Below are 25,035 nucleotides of genomic sequence, written 5' to 3'. Positions count from 1 at the left end.
TGTCACGTGGGGGACTCTGCCCGGGGGGTCTCGGCAAAACATCAGGTAATCTTGTTCTGAAAAAAAAAAACCAAATTGTTAATTATGGTCTTAAAACAAAATGCGTGCAAAATGCAAATTGTGTCTAAAACACATTCTACGCATTTGTACTCAAAATACAAGGTTGGAAGGATCTCACGTGAAATTTAGGGGGAAGGGAGGGGGTCAAAACATCCTCAAACACCTCACCAAATGAATGGACGTCCCCTAACTTAAGAATCCCAGGGAGGAATCACACTAATGTGGTGCCGCTTTTGACAATATGGTCTCGAAGAGGTAAGAATAATTTGATGTCAGAATCTGTCGCCCGTGCGTGGTTGCATTACATGTGAGTCATCACTTACCGTAAAACGGGGTGAGTAGGTTTCGCGGGGAGAGGTGGGTTATGAATGGGGAGAGAAGGTTTGAGAGGGGGGTGAGAAGGGATTTTAAGGCTACTGCTACAAAAATAATGTATTTCAATTTAAAATGGAGCTATAGTAATACGCATAATAAAAAAAATCGATCCAACAATCTTCCAAAATCACCTTTGTATGAAAACCCCTCTCACCCCAAATACGAGGCACTACGGGGTGAGGTGGGTTTTCCTCTTTATCGTCAAAGTTATGAAATGGAACTACCCAAAATAAAATAAAAACTAAAATATAAACGTCCGGATCACTTATGTATTATAATACACCATTCAGTTTTCATATGTAAAAATAAAATGTTATCGAGGTTTGAATTTCAGTTTTGACCCTACTCACCCCATTTTACGTACTACTATTACTTATGAAAGCAAAGGAATGTAATTGATCGTATAATGATTTATAATTATATAGATATATTTGCTGTGACTTAATTTTATAAAGTGTTTCTCAATAAAAAAAACACGTCAAGATCGCTTACCTTCTGTCTAATGCTAAAAATAACGAATTATAAAATACTGACTTACATGGGCAAATAAACAATATTTCCATCACATTTTTTACAAATTAGGAGTTAGAAGTTGACTACATGGTAAACGAAATACGATGTGTAAACACGCATGTGTACTTGTATACTGTGTATAAATAAAACGATGCGCGACATTTGTCGAGTAGTGGCTGCGAGCCCTCGTAGAAGTCGCACCGACTGCAGCCTTGCGACACGCGTGTTCCTTGTTTACCTACGAACATCTGCTTCACTTCAAGTACATCACCAAAATGGGCGCGGAAAAATCGGAAGAAAAGTAAGTTCATCAAGTATTCACATGAGGTTAGGTCTTCGTCAGACCTGTATTCAGATAATAGATATGCTACGCGAACGCACGATTTTTAAGTTCTTTTTATGAGCAGGACTTTAAAAGGTACCGTAAGGTATATTCAGGTAATTCCGAATACTTACTCCGCTTACTCGTAATTACGTAGCTACTTACGTAAATTAGATTCTGACCCGACGTTCTTTAGTGCCATAGAGAAATAAGTAAGAGAGTGCTCACTCCATCTCCATACATAGATAAAAACCCATTTATAATAAATTTTAAGAGAGCTTTACGAAAACTTATTCCTCTTAAGATTTAAGCTTAATAAAAAAATATGTTACCTAATGGAACGAACAAGGTTCAAACTCGCGACTTATGTGGACTACACCACACAAATGCGAAAGGGTAAAATTAATCTGGCTTGGGTTACAAATTTATACCCGATTAAAGAAGGAGGGAGTGTAATCTTTACATTTCTAAGACCGTTCGTACATTTCTTTGAATCGGTTGTTTTAACATTTTTTATATACAACATGTCAATCCAGCATCTAATTAAGTAAAAAAATGATTTTGTCTTGTTATGTAAATGATATGTATACTACTTTAAAAAATAACAATTGCCTTTCAGTGATCGGTATAGATATAGCGAATACCTAGTAATATATTGAATAGACAATATTTATAAACAGGTAACAAAATATCATTATTTATCTTATCTTTTATTTAACCCTCTGCGACTGACGTGCGGTCTATCAGACACCGTCAAATAATATTTTTGGTGCTATGTCGGCGTACGGGCCGATATATAGCTCTGTCTCGCTCATTACCTTCCTAAAACGACTCGCGGCATCGGACAGTGATGCCCGAGCGGCAATGTGGTGCATGCACCGGAAGATATGAGTTGCGGGTGTCCCACAGACGTGAGCACAGCAATAAGTCCTGGGTCTGACAGACCTCACCTCATAAAAATATGTGCTTCTTCATAGTAATTCTGTTGTCTATCAGACGTCACCTTACAAAAATATGAATTTCATGTTTCTATAGTGTCTGAGAGACCTCACCACATAAATAATTATATTTTACATGGTTGATCGACGAAAATCCTTTAAAATAAGAACCAACTTCAGAACTGATTAGTGCCTTATGCTGTCTTTAGATTTTCTCTAGGTTTTTTTAGGTGTAAATACAATCTTCAAAAGAAGGAAAATTAATTAAGTCACTTGAAGTTGTTGATTGTTAAGATTTTTTTTAATTTTTTTTGTTTGCGTAAGTACAAATTGTAAGAAACTGTGATGTCATTAAAGTTTATTATATATTTTTATGTACTTTATTTTAAACCTATTTTTTAATTGAATTTATTAAATTATCGAAAATGACGTCTGATAGACAGCACGTCAATAGAATCTTTCTAAAAAATTCACCACAGTTGCAGAGGGTTAATGCATTTCCGAATTTATAACAAAGTACTTTCTGACTTTTCTTGATAGGAATGTAAAATCCGTCATGTCTATAATGTTAAAAACTAAACTAAAATTAAAATAAACCTACTTAAAAATTTAACTAATACTTATAATATTATATAAAAACTAAATTATACTAATAAAATATATAAAAATAAAAAGAAGTTATAAAGAGAATACCCCTTCTAGAACCTCCGCCTGCGGCATTGAGCCCATAACGCTGGCTGCGTTACCTCTCTGTATTGCCAGCGATATGCGCTGGGAGAGGTAAGCGCCAGCCCTATGGTCTCCCGAAGCGTCGACCAGCCGTGTTAATGATTTTCTATACATGATTTTCGTGGATCCGCCTACATGCCATCCTGCCACTACTCTGCGACGTTTCTGCCCCCACGGCCATCGACTCTCCGGGCTACCATACCATATCGAATTCAATTACCACACGCACTCCATTCAAGTTTTGTTAACTATTGTTTATATTTTGATTGATACATTATAATCAATTACATAGAGATTTACTGTTGCACATGGGTATCAAGTTCAAAATCTAAATTTACACTCTTATTTCAGAGAAGCTGAATTACCTAACAGAGTCTCGTACTTCCAAATTGTAAGTACAGAAGTACATTCCACTAACCTTAAGCTGAAAATAATCATTCGTCATAAGAAGTAGATATACATCTACTAGCCACCCGCCCCGACTTCGCACGGGTTAACAAATTTAATTAAACCTTCCGCAAGAATCACTCTATTGATAGGTGAAAACTGCATGAAAATCCGTTCAGTAGTTTTTGAGTTTATCGCGAATATAAACACAAACAGACAGACGCGGCTGGGGCTTTGTTTTATAAGGTGTATAAGTGACTAATATACTACTTCTTATGACATAATTTTTAATAGAAAAACTGACTTCACAAAACAGTTTGAAATGCCATTTGATGGTTTACTACCATAGTGCATCTTATTAACAATTATAAATTGCCTCAAGACTTTTAAAAACCTTTTGTCGTAGAGGAGTTTCATTCTGGTCTTCATGAGCAGTTCCGTTTCATCAAATAGCACTAATTAAGTAAATTCAAATGCTTGGTTTTTAGATAAAAACTAAAGAATCGCTATGGCTACAAGAGTTGAAGAGTTCCCTCAATTCCTCATGGAAAACAATCTAGCTCGAGTAGCAAGTAGTTATGTAAAGTTTATCCAAAATGACGTTATCGTGGTAGTACTTTAGCTATATTATGTTAATTAGTTCCGATATGCGAGCTGGCTGGAGATCGGTGCTACGCTGATGGGCGTGTTGCTGGGGTTGTTGAGCGGCGGCGGCGTGTGCTACAACCTGGTGCAGTTTGGCGAGATGAGCACCTCGTTCGTGGAGCGCACCGTGCTGACGGACCGCCTGTCCAGCTACTTGCCGCTCACACAGCTCTTCGGCGGCGGAAAACGACTGTGAGCTAAATGATAAGATTTAAACGAGTGTTCATTAAACTTACCTACATTGAAGTTTCAGACGTGGCATTAACGTTTTTTTTTTTTTTTTTTTATTTACATACAATATATATACAGTGGTACTACTAAACGAAATTAATAACTAGCTTAAATCTAAAATAGGCCCTTGAGGCATTGTACCAAGGATGCTGGCGGCATTTCCTCCTCCTTTAACGTTTTTGGTCGCTGGAAGATCCATACTTTACTTGAGTAATAGCCTACTCCGGCCGCGTGGTCCGACAGTCTTGCCCAACAAGTCGGACGACAAGAACTATTAAATCCTTGCTGTTGTAGGTACAACTACTCGGACTATAAGGAATTTTATGTTCTACTTAGTTCAACCATCGAACGACAAGGAATTCTAGAATTTCACTTAGTTCGACTCGAACCATGAGCAGTTCTTTTTTCGTCTACATATTTTGATTATTTTAACACCCATGGGTTTTTGAATGGGTTTTTTTAACTGTGCCTTCGTGGGTGTAAAATATTAAAAGTAAAATAAAATTTTCAGGACTATCCCTCAAAATACCACCACATACATGTAAATTTAGTATCAGTGTCTACCTAGTGTCTACATATATTTTAAAAATCCGTTGTATTTGTTGATAATTGCGGAAGCTGTGTAACACTTTCGAGTCGAAGACTTTCGTGTACCCAATGTTTTGAAATAAGTAAAATAATTCTTGCTTTTCAGCGTAAATGCATCATATGAAGAAAATATGCAAGCCCTTATCCAAGATGCCGAAGCAATTTGCATAGGAATGGTTTTAACTATAATTATCTCAATACTATTTTGTATACTGTCGGTGGCTCTCATCAATTGGAGTGCTTTAAGACAGGTTCGTTCTACGCATTTTGTAGGTATATATTGTAAAAGCGTGGTGAGGGACTTGAGGGAACCCCAAGCGACGACAACGCACAGCATCGGCAAAATGTGAGCTTTCATGGGACGCCATCTTCGTACTACCTGGGGCCTACCTATTTACTACACTATTAGTGATTGGTAGTGGTAACCATAATTTTGTAATATAAGGAAAAAAATAATCATCTGTCTACGAAATACATTTAGGAATTTTTTTGAATAATGTTGGATTTTAGAATTTCCTTTCCTTCCAGTTCAACTATGCTGCATCTACATTACAGCAAAATTAACGATGTCTGGTGTTAACTATACGTGCACAAAGACAATTCTGTGTCGTTGTAGAACACTTGCATTCGCTCGACACTTGATTGGAATTGGTTAGGTACATTCTACACTTGTATTACAAATAAATAACTATATTTTACACGACTTTCTAGTAATAATTCCTAATTAAACATTACTTAAAGTCATTAGGTACTCGAGTAGATATACAATGCAATTGAAGTGTCTCGTATAGACTAGATATGTAAGAAACACAAATAAAGATAAGGATGGTGGATATAATATTAAGTCGACTGTTTGAGAGATTAAGTGACACCTTGAAATTATTTAACAGACAATCTCGTCTAAGACATGTTGTAATGTAATATATTATTCGACGACGGAATATGTAATTATGGCATGGCACGCCTCACTGTCATAAATATATGTACAATACTTCAAATCTAAAACAATAAAGCGCACTTTTATTTTTTCAGATCACAAGAGTTAGAAAAATATTTCTTAATGCTGTATTGGGTCAAGATATGGAATGGTTCGATACTGATTCCGAGTTCAACCTTGCTTCTAAGATGTCTGAGTGAGTTTTTTTTTTATGCTAGGTATAATTATATAGCTAAATAGCTAATTTGACTCCCACCACTCCCCCTTAGTTCTCTCGTCCTAAATTGCAGCTGGCATTTCAATCCCTTAGGGATTGAATTCCTGAATAAGGGCGTCCGCTAGCTGGCGTAGGCACACGGAGCGGGCGCACGCACGGGAGTGCCTCTGCTCTGTTGGTAAAATCGCACACGTCAGCGCCATTATTTAGCGTTGCTCATACTATTTTACATTAACTCGCTCACCCGCTCAACCGCACCAGCTAGCGAACACCCTAAAAAGTATCCTATCTCCTTTTCTACTTTCATGTACCAAGTTTAATCGAATTCAACCTTTTTTGCGACGAGAAACATACTACCAAACTTACACACTTTCAAATTTTTAATATTAGGAGGTAGGATTGAATATAGAATATTATCAATCGGCTTTGGTGTATCTGTATGACGTTGGGACCAATGTTTATAGAGACATGATGAAGTTAAAGGAAGGCATGGGCGAGAAGCTGGCGGTGGTCTCCAACTTGCTGGGCACCGCGATCATTAGCATCTGCCAGTCGTTTCCTCTCGGTTGGGAACTTACTCTCGCGTGTCTGACGGTGCTCCCGTTTTCGCTTGCGGCGTCCATAATATTATCCGATGTAAATATCTACTTTGTATTTTTCAACATGGTAGTAATTTATTTAGTCTATCGATTTTGCTTCATAAATCTAAATGAATGTTTATCAATTTTAGTATCAATCCACATCTTCAGTACGAGAGATGATGTCGTACAGTAAAGCTGGAAAACATGCAGAAGAAATGTTTAAATCCTTCAAAACAATCGTGGCATTTGCCGGTGAAAGCAAGGAAATCAACAGGTTTGACAATGAATTGGTTAGGTTCTTTCTTGTATTAGTTGTATTACAAATAAATAACTAGGGTCAATGTGGCTAATTCCGTCATAGGGACTATTCCGTCTACGAGCGTATATTTCTTTGATTTTTAATCGTAGGAAAAAAGTGAAGGCGTGAACACCAATATTTACAACGGGCGCCCTAATCAGTTGTATGAATATCGTTTACTTATACAGGGCCATACTATGCGTAGTGACTTTATTTAAATGTCATACTGAACAACTTTAATTACGGGACCGTATCCGAAATCGATAAAAAAAATTGGCTGTCCCATAGAAATCAGCGGCATCACTGCAGCTGGAATGTACAAAAAAGCCAATTTTTTCGACAGTCCTATATTCAAAGTTGTTCGGTATGACCTATAAAGTCAGTACGCAGAGTATGGCTGGTGGTTAAAATTTTCCCCTGTAGGTTGATTAAATATAAACTAATGAAAATTTTGTATGTATTTTGTGAGTAAGTGTGTGTATAGGGGTAGGTTTAATGTCTACGAAAGAAAAGATTAAGCACACATTTTATTTACGACGGTATACCTATCCATTATCCTTATTGCATTTGTTTAAGATTAAATATTACCTATTATTATTCTTGTACTCTTATCAGTGACCTTTTTTTGCTGAATCATCATGGCTTTCGTGATTCTGTTCTGTCCCGACGTTGTGCAGTTATTTGTACATTTAATTCTGGTTTGCTACGTTGGCAGGTACAAAAAGTTGTTGGCGCCCGCGGAACGGTACGGTCGCAAGCGCGGGCTGTACACGGGACTTGGCACCGGCTTCAACTGGGTGCTCACCTACTCACTCAACGCCATCGGCCTCTCCTACGGCACTCGCCTCATCATTCAGGATATGGATAACGCAAACTTGGACACGAACCGATACGTCATGGGCAAAATATTTAGTGTAAGTTACTTACTTACTCGCCGATTTATAATCTGGACTACGTGTTGATTTCTATTACATATGTGATGTGCATCTAAATATACGCATAATTTGCTGACGATTTGTTGCAGATAATGTTTGGCGTCTACATGGCAACTCAGTCTATAACGTTCATGGTTCCTCATGCGGAGGCTTTTGCAGCGGCGCGCGCTGCTGCTGCCGGAGTGTTCAGTATACTGGACCGCAAGCCAAAGATAGATAGTATGAGCCCTAAAGGACTTAAACCCGGTAAATTTACTGGTGCCATAACCCTGGAGAATGTAACATTCAGTTATCCTTCAAGACCTGACATTAAAGTGAGTATTGCGCTAAATTAAACAAATTCCAAAGTATGGTATCTAAATAGGTAAGTACTTACACTGTATTAAACAGAATTTCGTTCAAAGTATGTGTCTACGAGTATCAAAGTACTTATATAAGTAGGTATAGCCGTATAAATATTGTATTAACAGGTCTTAAAAGGATTTTCTCTTCGCGTAAACCCTGGGGAAAGCGTAGCTTTGGTGGGGTCATCCGGATGCGGAAAATCTACGATACTACAACTCTTGCAGAGATTGTATGACCCGGCCTCTGGCGTGGTTAGAATTGATAACCACGATGTGAAATCCTTAAATGTTGGCTACTTGAGGTCTTCTTTAGGTCAGTCAATCATTATCTCTAAAAGACATGATTTTGTCAAAACTTAATGTATGTGTCCGACGTCGGACCATATATTTACGTGTTATAATAAATTTTTAGGTGTGGTCGGCCAAGAACCTGTGCTGTTTCGAGGCACAATTCGCGACAACATAGCCATTGGGCATTCGGAAGCGACTGATAAAGAAATTATCAAAGTAGCAACAATGGCATATGCTCATGACTTTATAAGTCGACTACCTAATGTAAGTACATCATGATTTAATTCAAATTTGCCTAACCCATGTTTACAAAAGTTAGTATCTACACCTAATTACTCTTTGAAAATTTTTATAAGTTGGTACATTATTATTTCACAAGAAAGGGCCTCCTTGCCAGTGGACATGTCTCTCTGGACTTTTGTCCTGCCGTCACATGTTAGAGGCGGCCACATCCACATAGGTTTAGTTTTTTATTGAACTCTAAATGTACTAAAACAAAAAAGCGTAGGTATATTTTAAAGGAACTAATGATTTTAGTAAACAATTCATCGTTCCAGGGCTATGATACGATTATCGGAGAGCGCGGCGCTTCACTGTCAGGCGGGCAGAAGCAGCGCATCGCCATCGCGCGCTCGCTGCTGCGCAAACCGAGCGTGCTACTGCTGGACGAGGCGACGTCCGCGCTGGACCCGCAGTCCGAGCGGCAGGTGCAGGCGGCCCTGGACCACGCCAGCGTCGGCAGGACCACTCTCACCGTCTCTCACAGGTTTCATTCGCCTTAACCATATACGCAGATGTCATTGTTGACATTGCCAACCTAACACAGTGAAATTAGTAAGATATTAGTAAGCTTCTAATACTGACCCCATACTAGGTATGTATATAGAAATGAGTAAGCTTAGTGCTTACTCTATACAACTGGTTAGCCCTAAAACCTCACTCATTTCATCTAGGATATCGACATTGACCTCTCCCGCATCAACGTCAAAGCAGTAACGCCGCTACTGTAATAAACCTTAAGATAAATCTGCGGCAACAATTAAAGTTTATCGACAAGGCCCAACCAATATCGTCATAATAAAAAAATGCCGCTTTTATATGCGTAAGTGCCGCTACATATGTACAGTCCGGGTGTAAAATATCGATATGGATAAAGGGTCTAATATATCTATTTTTGACTCTTTCTCCGTGTTGGTATCTTAAACCTTGACCGTACGAGTAAGTACCTATGTACCTTTAAAGATGCATATGATTTTCACAGGTTATCAACGATTGTCAATGCTGATCGTATAATATGCATGGACCAGGGTGCTATAGTAGAGTCGGGCACACATGAAGAACTTATAAAAGCTAAGGGTACGTAGACAAAAAAAGTACATGTTTAAATAAAAAAATAATGTTTGCGGTATCTTCTATTTTACTATTAAAATACGTTCTTTCAATTCAGGATTTTATTATAAACTAGTCACAGCTGGTACAGATGTAAAAGAAGTTGCAATAGAATCGTTACCAGAAGAAGATAAAAGCAACTCTGTGGAACTGGAGAATGGATCCCGGCATGAAATTAAAAGACGATCTACCAAAAGAATAGTCAGGCAGTATTCTAATAGAAAAGGTAGGTAACCGTAATTACATGTAGGTACTTAAGTGATTAATCTACATGATAAAATATCTATTAAGGATTTAAAGGATTGTATATTTTTTATACCCTAATGTTTTTCCATTGCAGAGCCTTGCGACTGGATGACTCCTCGCAGCTCCATTAGCTCAGTAATATCTAATGGGTTGCAACACTTTTCGCATAGATACGGAGGTGAAATAGAAGAAACACAGGATGACCAAGAAGTGACTCCTTCATTTAGAAGCTTGTTTTTTGTTTTCTTCGTCAATGCTTATGAATCAGATATAAAGTAATTTGTGATGATCTTTTGACAGGAAGTGAAACCCGTGAGTGACTGGGACTTGCTGAAGCTGAATGCACCCGAATGGCCGCTCCTTACCATCGGAGCCATCGCCGCTACCATCCAGGGAGCCTGCTTCCCGGCGTTTGCTGTGCTTTTCGGTTTTACTTCCGCGGTAAATAAACACCCCACCAAAATATATCACTTCACGTGTTATCAAAGACTAACACGCGAGTAAAATAAGTTAGGTACGAGTATGTATCTACAACAACTAAAAAAGTTATTAGATCTCATAATATCAACTTTTACTCGTACTCTATAAGTTCCAAGCCCAAACACTTTAAAGCCAACATCTAGGCCTATTATTACGGCTTGGCCGTTCCGCTTCTGTTATTCGGATGTTAAGTGAGCAGGTTAGACTAATATTCCTAATCATTAACTGGATGCCTAGCCAAGATTATGATTGTACATCGATACCTAGACGCCAAGCAAAAAGAAAAAAAATATCGATATGGGATGACTGATGCTACGAAAAGTTATGTGACTATTTCCATCTTAGAGGATATAACCAACGGAGACGCCATGTCTAAAATTTTCGGTACATAATAGTCTGCCGTTTTTTGCGGAGGAGGGGCACATCAAATGTATAGGTACGTCATGTCAGATAAACGTCAGTCCATACATATGGTCGACATGTGGTTGACCATTGGCCGCCTATTTTCGACAGAGGGGAACGCCTGTTAATGGCGGCTCCATTGTTAATTACTCCGAGATTTCCATACATTATTTAAGTTTCGATTGGCGGGTTCTATCAACGATTGTCATCTTGACTAACCCCCCTGGACGCCAGCACTCACGCTAACGTAATGCTGAACACCAGACGGCCTACCGCGAACTCCGTAGATAGCAAATTGCGGGTATCTTTCTGTGTGACTCTAATTACGCCTTAATTGGATCAAAAGTGAATGATGCTCCTGATTTGCGTACTTCGGTGTTCACGGGTGGCCCTCAGTAGTAAATATAAACCGAATAATAAAAATTCTATGACTAAATAAAGTTATTTTCATAAGCTTTTTCTTCAGATTTTTGCATCCCCTGACCCCGCGTACATGGTCTACATGGCGGATCTGTACTCGGGCCTGTTCGTGGTGGTAGCGGCAGTGGCGGGCGTGACGATGTGTCTGCAAAGCGTCACCTTCACCAACTCCGGCTTGAGGATGACTACGCGACTACGCCAGCAGTACTTCTCCAGTTTACTCATGCAGGTTAAATCTTTAAACCTTATTAAACGCACTTATTGGAATATACAGGTATGTTTCACGCGTACACCTTTGCTACAATAGAATAAGTAGGATTGACAAATTACGTTATTAAAACAATACCATATTTATTTATTTAAACTTTATTTCACAATAAAAATAAGTACAAATGTCGGACTTAATGCCTTAAGGCATTGAACCATTCAACCATAGGGCGAAACGGAGATTCTCGAACGTGGGTCCAGTGAGAAAAATATCTATTTAATGATTTAATCTAACTGTCTACATACATTCTCTAACCTACATTTTCTAACCCTTAGCTTCACGTTTCGTGACGTCAATTCACCGTCAATTTAACCGAATATAAGTAGGTAGGTAATGTATTTTTTTTGCTGTCTAAGAAAAATCATGCTCCAAAATTTGACAGCTGAAGCAGATGGCGCCGTACGGCATGTTTTGCAGTAACTGATTTCTTTTCAAACATCAACCTTTGCAACCATCTAAACCAGCTGCCAAACTCGAATTGTTGACACGAGCAATTAACAGCATGAATTGTTAGACATTACATCTCTTCTACAATCAATAAGTATTTGGTTACTAGGAAATAGGGTACTACGATCGCGAAAGCAACACGGTAGGCGCCCTTTGCGCGCGGCTGAGCGGCGACACGGCGGAGGTGCAGGGCGCCACAGGGCTGCGCATCGGGCTCATCCTGCAGGGCGTCAGCTCCGTCGTCATCGGCTTCCTGCTGGCTGTCTGCTTCAACTGGAAGCTCACTCTTGTTGGCGCGTCGTTCTTGCCTATAGTACGTTATTATAAGTGTTTTATCTCGTAGAGCTGCGAACACTTATCTCCTTATCATTAATCTAGTGCCAACTCTCATAGTTTTCTCTCAATTAAAATCTTGTCAGGGTATACATATTTGGTTGCCTTGTCAGGGTGGTTATTATTAGTTTGTTTTATCGTTACATAACAGATGGTGGGAAGCATCTGGCTGGAAGGCATCGTGGCCCAGAAGTCCGTCCAGCAGGAGCGTGATGCTATGGAGACCGCCACCGCCGTCGCCACAGAGGCTGTCGTCGCCATCAGGACCGTGCAAAGCTTGGGTAACTAACTACGTAACAGAGATGTTGAGATGTTGATTGTATTTCAAATAAATTATTTCTTACCATGCACGAAAGCAGTGGTGGCCGAGTGGATATGACGTCTGCCTTTCAATCCGGAGGTCGCGGGTTCAAATCCTGGCTCGTACCAATGAGTTTTTCGATACTTATGTACGAAATATCATTTGATATTTACCACTAGCTTTTCGGTGAAGGAAAACATCGTGAGGAAACCTGCATACATCTGCGAAGAAATTCAAAGGTGTATGTGAAGTCCCCAATCCGCATTGGGCTAGCGTGGGGACTATAGCCCAAGCCCTCTCGCGCATGAGAGGAGGCCTGTGCCCAGCAATGGGACGTATATAGGCTGAGAGGATGATGATGATGATGCACGAAATAAAGCTCCAGATTAGTTATTTACGATACAAATGCGGAAAGTAGGAAATTCGCAACGAGAGATAAATTGGGAGGAGCCCTTCGGTCGTGTTTTATATCGAAACGAGTTGCGAATTACCTATTCGCACGTGTATCGTACAACGTTTTACAGTAAATTTTTTGACATGCCCTTTAACACATTCACTGCCCCCAACGCACATGTGCGTTCACCGTCATACAAGTTTGTTCCTAGGCCACGCCCCCTGGCAGTGAATGTGTTAATTTTTTGACATAGGTGCACACTAGGTAGACACTAGTGCAGGAAAGTAGCACCATATATAGGTACTAGGATGGGTAGAATTTGACCGTGACGACATGACTTAGGTATTATGTTTTTAATATCTGGGATGCCGAGCTTTGCTCGCAAAACATATAAAAACTCAATAATGCGCGTTTTCCCAGACATAAGACCTAGCTAGATCGATTTTTCTCCGCCGAAAACCACCATATAGCAAATTTCATCGAAATCGTTAGAGCCGTTTCAGAGATCCGAGAGCGTCTGGGTCGTTTCCCCTCTGGGTTGTACGGTCAAATGGCAGTCGCTTTCGACTAAAATTGTCCTTTGGACTTAGAGTAGAATAGAATAGAAAATAGAGAGCGTTTATTCGAGGCAAAATAAAAGAAAATAACACAACATAACATATAAGCCACGAAATGGTCCCGACTCAGCATGGTGCTAGCCTTGACTTTTTGTTTCTTCATATTTCAGAATCTATATAATTATTTATAGGTAGGCACTTACAAGGTACTTGGCACAAGGTGTTAGGTGCTCGGGATCTTTTCATCCGATTTTAATTATATCCGATGGTATCATCGTAAGGGATATTTCAATGAAAAATATGGCCATGAAAAATATTTAACTAAATGCGAATAGTTTTTAGGGCTCCGTAGTCCACTAAAGATCTCTCACAATAGATCTCACATTCTATAAATATTATTGATATCGCAAAAGTACAGTTGCTGCAACTAATAATTTTTCAACCAGCCCTAGTAGATTAGGCTTGTATTTTTAGTCGTTTTATAACCTATTATTAGTGCCTAATTTACCAACATTGCTTCCTTTGTAATTAATGTTAAAAATACTTAATTAACAAAGTTATTAATATTTCTCAGTAATACAAATAAAACAACCTTCGATACCGCTACCGCAACTCTATCGGTGGTGCATGCACGCACAAGTGAAACGGCCATGGATCTAATTTAGGCCGGACAGCTCGCTTGACATAATCATAATATTTGACCCTGTTAACGAAAATATTGAGAGTGAGCAATGCAAAGAAGATACTTGAAATTTTATTTTGTCCTAATAGGTATAGAGAAACATTTCATGAATAAGTTCGAGGCAGAGCTGGAGGTGTCATGCTCCGCCATAGCCCGGAAGAGCCGCTGGCGCGGGCTGGTGCTGGGGCTGGGCGTGTACGTGCCGTTCATGGCCTTCTGCAGCGTCGTGGTCTACGGCTGCACGCTCGTCGTGTACGAGGGGCTTGCCTACTCCCGCGTCTTCTTGTAATATACCTATTATACTATTATCATAGTTATTCCTGAAATATGCGATGGTGCTCTACACTAATAATTTCGATTTGCTGTGTTATAATAAACAATTGTAGTATATGGCAAAATTACCGCATCAATATTCAGCAGCGCGATGTAAATAGCTTGTTTAGTTAATTAACTTCATCATTAATTATATCAAAAATGATTTCATTTTTTTGTGTTCGATACCAACGGATGTAGGCGTTTTGTGAAATCATGGAGCATTTCGGTCCTCCCCTCCATCGCGCTGCTGAAGAAACTGTTGCTTCAGGATGACAGTCTCTTAGTTTAGTGTATAGCACAATACTTTAAGATTTTCCTAATGTATCGTAACTCGACGGTGGCAGGGTGACAGAGGCAGTAATGTACGGCTCCTACATGCTGGGACAGTCGTTGGTGTACGCGCCTAGCTTCCAGGCAGCCAAAGACTGCGGAGCGCGAATTCTGTCCGTCATCCACCGCCAACCGCACGTCATCACGGAGCCCGGCGTCGTGGACTCCCCGCACTGGGTTAGTAACATGATGCCACAAATTATCACACAATTATTTCTGAAAAGGTGACCGGGAAAGTTATACCTATTTATAAATTAGACCGCTATCTTATTTTGCGAGGCGGAGACGATGCAGGGCGCTCTCCTGCATCCGCGCCAAACAGGAAACCATACCAATATCCCACCCGCTTTGCACCGCAAATTGAAGAAGTGAACCTAAAGAAAAAGGTCTCAGTTACTTATATTGAAGAGCTAATCTGTATATAGGTACATACTATACTTAACTAGTATTATCTCTCCCTACTAGAGATGAGTAACTACCCGGGTGAATTGAATTGTAAATTGAAACCCCTTGCCAGACACAGTACGGTTCCAACCCTGTGCCATACACCCAATATGATAAATTATACTTAAGTACGTCATAGACGTCATAGTATAAATATAGCTGTATTAGATTCGGGTAAAGATCTATTTACCTGAGTAAATACCCACGAACCATCTCTACGTCCCTAACCTATATACTTTCCAGCCACGATAATAATGTACCTAATAGGCACTGTTAGTGCATGTCTTAGATTAACGTGATAAATAAAGTTCGTACGAGTAATTTGGACGTGTTTGTTTCAATAGTCTGCTACCGGTAAATTCGGTATCAGAGAAGCAGAGTTCAGTTACCCGACGCGGCCACACATACGCGTGCTGCGGGGGCTGGACCTGCAGGTGGAGGCGGGCAAGACGGTGGCGCTGGTGGGTGCCTCGGGCTGCGGCAAGTCCACCGTGCTGCAGCTGTTGCAGCGGTTCTACGACCCCGACTCTGGCACTATCGTAAGTTTACTTCACAAGACGGTGGCACAGTAGAAGTGTCTGACTGCTGTATCTGCCGTACCTCTACCTAGTTCTAGCATAATTAGGTAATATTATTTAGAGGTATTTTTGACAAACAATTGTGTTATGCCCAGTCTTATGTGAATCATGCACAATTTAGGGCCGGTTGCACCAACTGATATGATGGATGGTTTCGCTCTACACAATTTTTAAACAGGCTATAACTTTACCCACTAGTAAAGGTTAACTCTTGTAATGAACCCCGACATTTTATTTTTTACACGTATGTATTTAAGTAGAGGCCACACGTAAAATATGATTTTCATGGTGTCATTGTGTTAAACCCTTTGTACGCCAGGAGCTGGACGGGCGAGATATCCGTCGTTCGCTAACGCTTCCGCGGTTGCGGCGGCAGCTGGGCGTGGTTCAACAGGAGCCCGTGCTGTTCGACCGCACACTGGCCGAGAACATCGCCTACGGGGACAACTCGCGCCAGCCCTCCATGGACGAAGTCGTTGCCGCCGCCAAGCAAGCCAACATACACAACTTCATCATCTCTTTACCACAGGTTTGACTGTCTTCATTCTTCACCTTTCTACCTATAAAATAGAAATATCACGTGGGTGAATATCTTCCAAACTAATTGAGTATTATTTATTGTCAATATTATTGATTTATTACGCATTTTATATATGTTGGAGTTAGATACATTATGGCTGAATTTTGATGTAAGTGCATATTAATCAGTTCAAACACTTTGTTTTATATGATAGATTTTTTTACAGGTTGTTTGTATATTTCCATTTGTCTTTTTATCTGCTTATGTTATACTCTGTATTCAATAAGGGCTGCTATTTAACTGATCACTAGATATAATAAAATTTAACACCAAAAAAATCTATTTTACCACCCTAAAATAATATATGATCACCAAAATGATACCTCCATTTTAATGTGAAATGATTGCCAATTTTATTACATTTTGCTATCCTATTAAAGGAAATGACACCAAACTAATCATAATTAACCCAAAAATAGTAAATGATTACCAAATTTCAAACCCCATTTTAATGTAAAATTATAACCAAATTTTTAAATCTTGCTATCCTATTAAAGCAAATGACTCCAAAATAATCATTGTAAACCCAAAAATAGTAAATGCCCACCAAAATTGTAACCACATTTTAATTAAAAATGTGCAAATGGGTCAAAAAGATCACTGTGTTATGTCTTTCCTGTAGACATACACAAGAGTTAAGGGCTATAGAAAAATGTTCTGTTCGCGCGAACACACTAGTTTTCTCTTCTGTGGGCAATAGTTAACAGCTTGTGGGCATGTAAGCAATGATTTTATCATAGTTCTCTAAATAAAAGGAGGACCTTTTCACGTAAATAAGGGTTAAATAAGAAAATTAACCTTTATAGCCCTTAACTCTTGTGTATGTCTACAGGAAAGACATAACACAGTGATCTTTTTGACCCAAATATTTCATATATCGTTACCTTATAAAATTAATTAATCCACTTAACCACTTCGTCACCTTTTTCTAGTAGCATTTAATTTCTGTAACTGTCGCAGTTCTAACCTAACACACTTTTCTAGTAGCATTTCGTTTCTGTAAGGGTCGCAGTTCAAACCTAACCTGACCCACTTTTCTAGTAGCATTTCTTTTCTGTAAGGGTCGCAGTTCAAACCTAACCTAACCCACTTTTCGAGTAGCATTTCGTTTCTGTAAGGGTCGCAGTTTAAACCTAACCTAACCCACTTTTCTAGTAGCATTTCATTTCTGTAAGTGTCGCAGTTCAAACTTAACCTAACCCACTTTTCTAGTAGCATTTCTTTTCTGTAAGGGTCGCAGTTCAAACCTAACCTAACCCACTTTTCGAGTAGCATTTCGTTTCTGTAAGGGTCGCAGTTTAAACCTAACCTAACCCACTTTTCTAGTAGCATTTCATTTCTGTAAGTGTCGCAGTTCAAACTTAACCTAACCCACTTTTCTAGTAGCATTTCTTTTCTGTAAGGGTCGCAGTTCAAACCTAACCTAACCTACTTTTCTAGTAGCATTTCGTTTCTGTAAGGTAGTCTCGGGGTAGCCTCATTCCCTAGAGACCGCGTCCCCAGGTGGCGGATAGGGGAACGCCCTCCCGGGCGAGGCAACTCGCCCGGAAGGCAGGAGGGAAATAAAATACCTCCCGCGGACCACAAGGCCGGAGAAGGACACTCCGAAATAAAACCTCGACAGTAGGCTCCTCTGACATATTCGGAATCTAGGCTACTGGCGTACTGCGTATCTAGGTTGGGGTGCGCAGAAGAGATGGCGGCGGAGGAACCAGTTGGTCAACGGCGGCTCTCAGGCCTTTCAGGAAGGCTACAACCTTGGCGTCAGGTGGCAACCGGCCGTAAAACTTAAAGCCAATCTCAAAACTCCAAATATGGCAAGAACAAAGAAGAAAAGAGCGATTAATGCTAGGGCGTACCCCTTAGGCGACGACAAGGATCAAGGGTGCAATAATAATGCTAGGGCGTTCCCCCAAAGCGACGGAGCCGTCACTAGAGAGACCAAAAGACAGCCTAAAATGCGTTTCGCCAGCTGGAACGTGGGCTCTATGACGGGACGCAGCGCAGAATTGAGCGAAGTCTTGCACAGGAGACGCATCAACATTTGTTGCATCCAGGAGACGAAATGGAAAGGGTCGAAAGCGCGCAACATAGGCCATAATTACAAACTCATCTACCACGGCAATGGGCCACGGAACGGAGTAGGAATTGTGATCGATAAAGACCTCCAAGACCGCGTAGTGGACGTCACCCGGGTTAGCGATCGTATAATCGCTATCAAGTTTGCTCTGGATGATCAATCCTGTATGAATATCATAAGCGCATATGCGCCGCAAGTGGGATGCTCAAACCATGAGAAACAAATATTCTGGGAGGAATTTAACGATCTTTTACAATCCATACCCCCGAACGAAACAAAATACATAGGAGGAGACCTGAACGGCCACGTCGGAAACACCTCAACTTCCTACCGTAGAGTGCACGGCAACTTCGGGATAGGCCAGATGAATGCGGAAGGTGAGAACATACTGCAGTTTGCAATAACACATGACCTTGCTATTGTTAATACCTTTTTTGCCAAGCCACTAAATCATCTCATAACCTACAAAAGTGGAGGTGCTAGTACCCAAATAGATTACATCTTAGCTGATCGTCCCCGGCTGAAAACCTTCAAGGACTGCAAGGTGATCCCGGGCGAGCCACTAACCTCACAGCATCGTATTCTTGTTGCTGAGTTTACAATGCCTAAACCTGTTAAGGTTGTCAAAGATAAGGTCACCAATATACGTTGGCATAAACTGGACAGGCAAGAGGGTAATTATCTAACGGAAGACATCACTATCCATCTAAAAGAAATGCAAAAACTAGACTCGACGAACGCAAAATGGGACCATTTTCGGAAGCTATGCACTGAAAGAGCCATTCATCATCTAGGCATGTCCAAGGGTCCCATTCACGACAAAAAAGACACTAAGTGGTGGCAAGGAGATGTCAAACAAAAAATCGATCAAAAGAAAATCTTTTTCAAAATCTGGCAACATAGCAAGGACGATAAAGATCTTGACTTGTACAAAGTAGCAAAAAAGGAAGCAAAACGAGCAGTTGCGCAAGCCAGAGCATCATCAAGGGACGATTTCTATACCAAACTCGAAGCAGCCATAACTGATAAAGAGATCTTCCAAATCGCCAAGCAAAGGCATAACAACTCAAAAGATACCAAAACCATCAAATACATTAAAGACAAAAGTGGCCGACTACTAACTTCGAATAAGGAAATACAAGAGAGGTGGAAGGAGTATTACTCGAATTTACTCAACGAAACCTATCCTTGTAAACCACTACCAGAAATCCCCTGTGTACAAGGGCCAATACCGAGCATCAGCAAAGAAGAAGTCGAGACCGCTATAAAAAAGATGGCCAATCACAAAGCTACTGGGCCTGACGAAATTCCAGCGGAACTGTTGAAAAGGCTTGGCGATGAAGGAGTTTCTTTTCTGACGGATTTGTTTAATGGTATTCTGACAGATGGTGTTCCGGACGAATGGAGGCGTAGCTACTTGGTACCGTTTTTCAAAAACAAAGGTGATCTGAGAGACTGTGGGAACTACAGAGCAATAAAGCTAATACCACACTCCTTCAAAATTTGGGAACGCGTTATAAGCAAAAGACTTAGCCAGTTGACCAATATCAGTGAGAACCAATGTGGTTTTGTAGCCGGAAAGTCCACTACTGATGCTCTCCACACACTCAGGTTACTGATTGAAAATTACAGAGATAACAAAGCCGACCTCCACATGGTATTTATCGATCTGGAGAAAGCTTTCGACCGCGTGCCCAGAAAACTCATTTGGCATTCACTACGCGCCAAAAATGTTCCAGAATACTATATTTCTATAGTGATGGACATGTACAAAGACGTGAAGTCAACCATCCGAAGTCCTGCTGGCAATAGCGATGAATTCCATGTGGGGGTGGGTGTCCACCAGGGATCAGCTCTCAGCCCGTTATTATTCAATTTGGTGATGGACCACCTCACGTCGCACATACAACGTCCACCCCCATGGGATTTGCTCTACGCAGATGATATAGTTTTGATAAGCGAAGACGTAAAAGAGCTGCAAAACATTTTAGAAACCTGGAGAGCAGCCCTGGAGGACGGCGGACTGCGAGTAAGCCGACAGAAGACTGAAGTGATGCACTGCAACTTCAGTGGTGCCAACATCCGCAGCACAATTAACTTGGACGGCAATCCTCTGAACGAAGTAACGAGCTTCAAATATCTTGGTTCGAACATGCAAAACGACGGATCTATAGATGCAGATATCGTTAACCGTATCAACACTGGATGGGTGAAGTGGCGTGAGCTCACGGGCGTTCTTTGCGATAAACGAATGCCAGTTCGTATTAAGGGCAAAGTTTATAAGGCAGCTGTGCGCCCGGCAATGACATACGGCTCTGAGTGTTGGCCACTCAAAAAAGACCAAGTCGCTAAACTGCATGCAGCGGAGATGAGGATGCTGAGATGGGCTGGCGGAGTAACGCTGTTGGATCATGTTAAGAATATCCACGTTAGAGGCAGTTTCAGAGTAAGGCCAATCGAAGAAAAACTCACCGAAAATCGACTCCGATGGTATGGCCACGTCATGAGGCGCCCACCAGACCACATGACGAGAAAGGTGCTAGAGATGAGTGAGAAGCCTAGGGGTCGCGGGAGGCCCAAGATAACATGGATAGGTCTTGTAAAAAAGAACCTTAAAGAAAAAAGAATACCACCAGAGACGACCCAGGACAGACGCTCCTGGCGACGCCATATAAGGAGAGCCGACCCCAAGTAAATGGGATAAGGCTAGGAAGAAGAAGAAGAAGAAGATTTCGTTTCTGTAAGGGTTTTAGTTCTAACCTAACCTAACCCACTTTTCTAGTAGCATTTCGTTTCTGTAAGGGTCGGAGTTCTAACCTAACCTAACCCACTTTTCTAGTAATATTTCGTTTTTGTAAGGGTCGTAGTTCCAACCTAACCTAACCCACTTTTCTAGTAGCATTTCATTTCTGTAAGGGTCGCAGTTCAAACCTAACCTAACCCATTTTTTAGCAGCATTTCCTTTCTGTCAGGGTCGCAGTTCTAACCTAACCTAACCCACTTATCTGATAGCAGTTCGGTTCTGTGAGGATCGCAGTTCTAACCTAACCTAACCCACTTTTATAGTAGCGTTTCGTTTCTGTAAAGGTCGCAGTTCAAACCTAACCTAACCTAATTTTCTAGTAACATTTCGTTTCTGTAAGAGTCGCAGTGCTAACCTAACCCACTTATCTGATAGCAGTTCAAACCTAACCTAACCTACTTTTCTAGTAGCATTTCAGTATGCTACTAAAAAAGTAGGTTAGGTTAGGTAGGTATGACTATGACTATGACTATGCGGTGCGGTGTACAGGGGGTTGAACGGGAGAGGCTAGTAATTTTGGCATCATTTTACTTTATTTGGTAATATGTATACATTTTTTGGTAATCATAGTGGTTTATTTAGGTGAAAATATCGCATTAATTTGGTATTCATGATTTGGTGATCATTAATGATTTTTGGTGATCATTCAATATATTTGGTATATGAATACAATTTGAAGAGCAGTCGTAATTAAAATGGTGGTACTTTTGTAATTTTAGGCCTTACTTTTTTGGTGTCCAGTATTTTTTTGGTACGACAGATTTCTTTATTTAGGGTACCAAAGTATTTTTGGTGGTCATTATATTTGTAGCCTTCAATAAGTAGTCACAAATGTAGCTACCTACCTATTAAACGCGAAGTCTATGGTTGTATGATTGACAGCCATTGCTTGTGTCAGGGATACGATACGAATCTAGGGGCGAGCGGCGCGCAGCTGTCGGGCGGGCAGAAGCAGAGAGTGTGCATCGCGCGCGCGCTCATCCGCGCCCCGCGCCTGCTGCTCCTGGATGAAGCCACCTCCGCGCTCGACGCCAACAGCGAACGGGTAATGCCAGAGTTAGCGAGCCGAAATAATGAATGATAAATGAGCAAGTTGACGGTTGGTAGTTGATACCTAGGTACTACACCGTACTACCGATGTGCCGTCAGAAAATTTCCATAATTTTGCGAAAATTTCATTTTGAAAAATTTCTGCAACTTTTCATATCTTTTTCTTTTTGTACATGCATCGTAATTTTCCAATTCCAAAATGAAAGTTTCCTTTGTTCCTTGTGAAATTTTCCTGAAATTTCCGAGAGCTTTTCTAACTTTTAGGAAACTTTCCGCTTCTTTTGAGTCTTGTCTATGTTGTCTACACCCATATTTTTACACTTGACTGTACCAGCACACAAGCAACCAGTTCACTCTGAACTCAAGACACTACAATTATAAGTCTATTGAATGATGCAATATAGGCAATTAGCAATTACTTTAAAATTCATATACGAGTAACCCCCATTATAATAATTTATCCTTATTCTATTTTAAGTACCTACCTACTAGGAGTCGGTGGAGGCCAAACATTGTGTTTTTCATCCATAGGTATCCTCTCTGTCTCTTATCAACTTGATACTCCCTTCCTTGCAATACGTCATGTACGGCCTATTGGCTTTTTATTACACATGAGTCTTTTTCACAAAACATGCACAATTGCACATTCTTGACAAGTTAGTTACTTTTAATTCCTCTGCATCGTTGTTAGCGCCAATGGGCCGTACATGACGTATTGAAAGGAAGGGAGTGCTAGCTAAGCTAATAATCACTCTTTTAACTTTCTTCAATTTGCTATTTAGGCTGTTACCGAAGCTTTGGAGAAAGCGGCGAAAGGACGAACGTGCATAACCATCGCACATCGGCTTTCCACCATCAAGGATGCCGATCTCATCTGTGTATTGGACAAGGGTAAGGACTAAGGACATTTTGAGTTGTTACATCACTGAATTTCCTATTTTAATATCTGTATTTATTCACATATATAACTACTTCCCGAGGTACATTTAAATACACTATTAAAAATATGTTTATATTTCTTTTATAAGGTAAAATCATCGAAAAAGGCACACACACTGAACTTATGGACATGAAAGGCTTTTACTACCGAATGGAAAAAGGACAACAGCTCGCCTGAATGCCGCATCAGTTAAAAATAAATACTATGTACATAAACAATTATACATTTTATTTACTTACCAATGTATTTTTATTTTACTTTGGGTCCCACGTATTTTTAATTTAATCTAGCATGTACCTAACTTACGTGTTGTTCATATTCTTACTGAGTTTAAATGGTAATAGCTCGTAGACGATAGTTACCTACTCTAGTCGTAAATAGGTACGATGAAATGATTCAAATGGCTGAGTATAGTTGTAGTAGGAGAGTAATAGGTTTAGCAAGAGGTTGAAATTTTTAATACAAACATTTGTGAGTATGTTTTCACACTATGAACATCCGACGCGACGTCCCGTGGGGTGTTCTGCTAGTATATAGTGGTATATTGTGAACCTGGTCATAGAAAATAACATGCGTTGGGTGGCGTCGCGTCACGTTTATATCCCCTAGATCAATGAAGCCCTAATAAAAGGGCAAATACAAAAATTTCATTATTTTATCGAACGAGCGAGCGAAGCGAACGAAGTTCTTACATTCGACTTGGGACACGCGGCTGGTTAGGGGCACGTCCCGGCATTTCGATGTTTTTAAGCTGAACTATCACAGGATAGTTTGATACTCAAGAACTTAAGTAAATTTATTCTAATTTAAATGAAATTGGGTAAACGTGTAGTTGAGGGCATTATATTTTAGTCATTAAATTATGAGCAGGCTCGATCAAGGGGTTATTGAGCTAGAAGAGCTTACAAGGCTAAAAAGCTATTTGTGAGGGGTCTTGCTATTCTGGTCATCTTTTTGGTATCAAATGAAAGTGCTCGGCCATTTTTAAATAATTAGCAAGACAAAAATAAACATAATATAGGTATTTGACATTTGACAGAAAATATTTCGGCATACCACAGAACAGTATCAGTTAAGGGCTCCACAGACCTTGTAATATATCCACGCGATTTTTGATCAATTGCCGCCTATAGTGGGATATAAAATAGTAGAAATTAAATAAAATGGAACTCTAAAATTTCCATACTATAGTCGGTCAAACAAGTTTGTCAGTAGAAAAAAAACGCGCGATATTCAATTTTTTTATGGGACGATAACCCTTCGCGCCTACATTTTTTAGTCGCTTTTTTCTACTGACGGAAATGGCTTGACAGACTATAAATTGTTGCCATGTGTAAGCATTTTACGTCAAAAATGTGACAGCTGAGTAGAAAGTGGCGCTCTCATTTATTAACCGACTTCCAAATCTCAAAAGGAGGAGATTCAATCATGGACCTAGAATACTACGGACGTAGTTTTGCTAAGACAAAAACTGTGATTCCATCATCCACCAATTTCCTAGTATTTACGCGTGACACACACACATTGACAGTTATCTCAATGCCCTCATCCACCAATTTGCCGTCAGACGGATCGCAACGTCAGTGAAGTAAATTTGTCCAAGAA

At 40.2% G+C, this 25,035-nt stretch overlaps 1 protein-coding gene across 1 annotated transcript; it reads left to right on the top strand.

Annotated features, from left to right (window-relative positions):
- Positions 1-1,136: 1,136 nt before the first annotated feature.
- LOC134804717 (multidrug resistance protein homolog 49-like) lies at positions 1,137-23,654 on the top strand. The gene is made up of 26 exons (XM_063777880.1): positions 1,137-1,249; positions 3,289-3,328; positions 3,965-4,161; positions 4,895-5,039; positions 5,821-5,921; positions 6,407-6,578; positions 6,673-6,797; positions 7,537-7,735; positions 7,846-8,070; positions 8,227-8,413; positions 8,513-8,655; positions 8,949-9,157; positions 9,653-9,747; positions 9,839-10,006; positions 10,121-10,236; positions 10,327-10,467; positions 11,375-11,557; positions 12,153-12,356; positions 12,528-12,657; positions 14,400-14,595; positions 14,970-15,132; positions 15,744-15,938; positions 16,297-16,506; positions 22,339-22,485; positions 23,273-23,381; positions 23,519-23,654. Exons 1-26 carry the CDS (start codon positions 1,224-1,226, stop codon positions 23,605-23,607), a joined length of 3,915 nt encoding a protein of 1,304 aa, XP_063633950.1. The 5' UTR covers positions 1,137-1,223; the 3' UTR covers positions 23,608-23,654.
- The last annotated feature ends 1,381 nt before the right edge of the window (positions 23,655-25,035 follow it).

Source organism: Cydia splendana, chromosome Z (genome assembly GCF_910591565.1).
Source record: "Cydia splendana chromosome Z, ilCydSple1.2, whole genome shotgun sequence".
Classification (NCBI taxonomy): Eukaryota; Metazoa; Arthropoda; class Insecta; order Lepidoptera; family Tortricidae; genus Cydia; species Cydia splendana.
Note: the sequence above shows the minus strand (reverse complement) of the source record. Positions and strands in the feature narration are given on the sequence as shown.

Excerpts from the sequence above, each read along its gene's own strand:
- LOC134804717 (XM_063777880.1), top strand. The coding sequence starts at position 1,224 with ATGGGCGCGGAAAAATCGGAAGAAAA. Across the intron at positions 8,071-8,226 it reads CTTCAAGACCTGACATTAAA|GTCTTAAAAGGATTTTCTCT; the intron begins GTGAGTATTGCG and ends TTGTATTAACAG. Across the intron at positions 15,939-16,296 it reads ACCCCGACTCTGGCACTATC|GAGCTGGACGGGCGAGATAT; the intron begins GTAAGTTTACTT and ends TTTGTACGCCAG.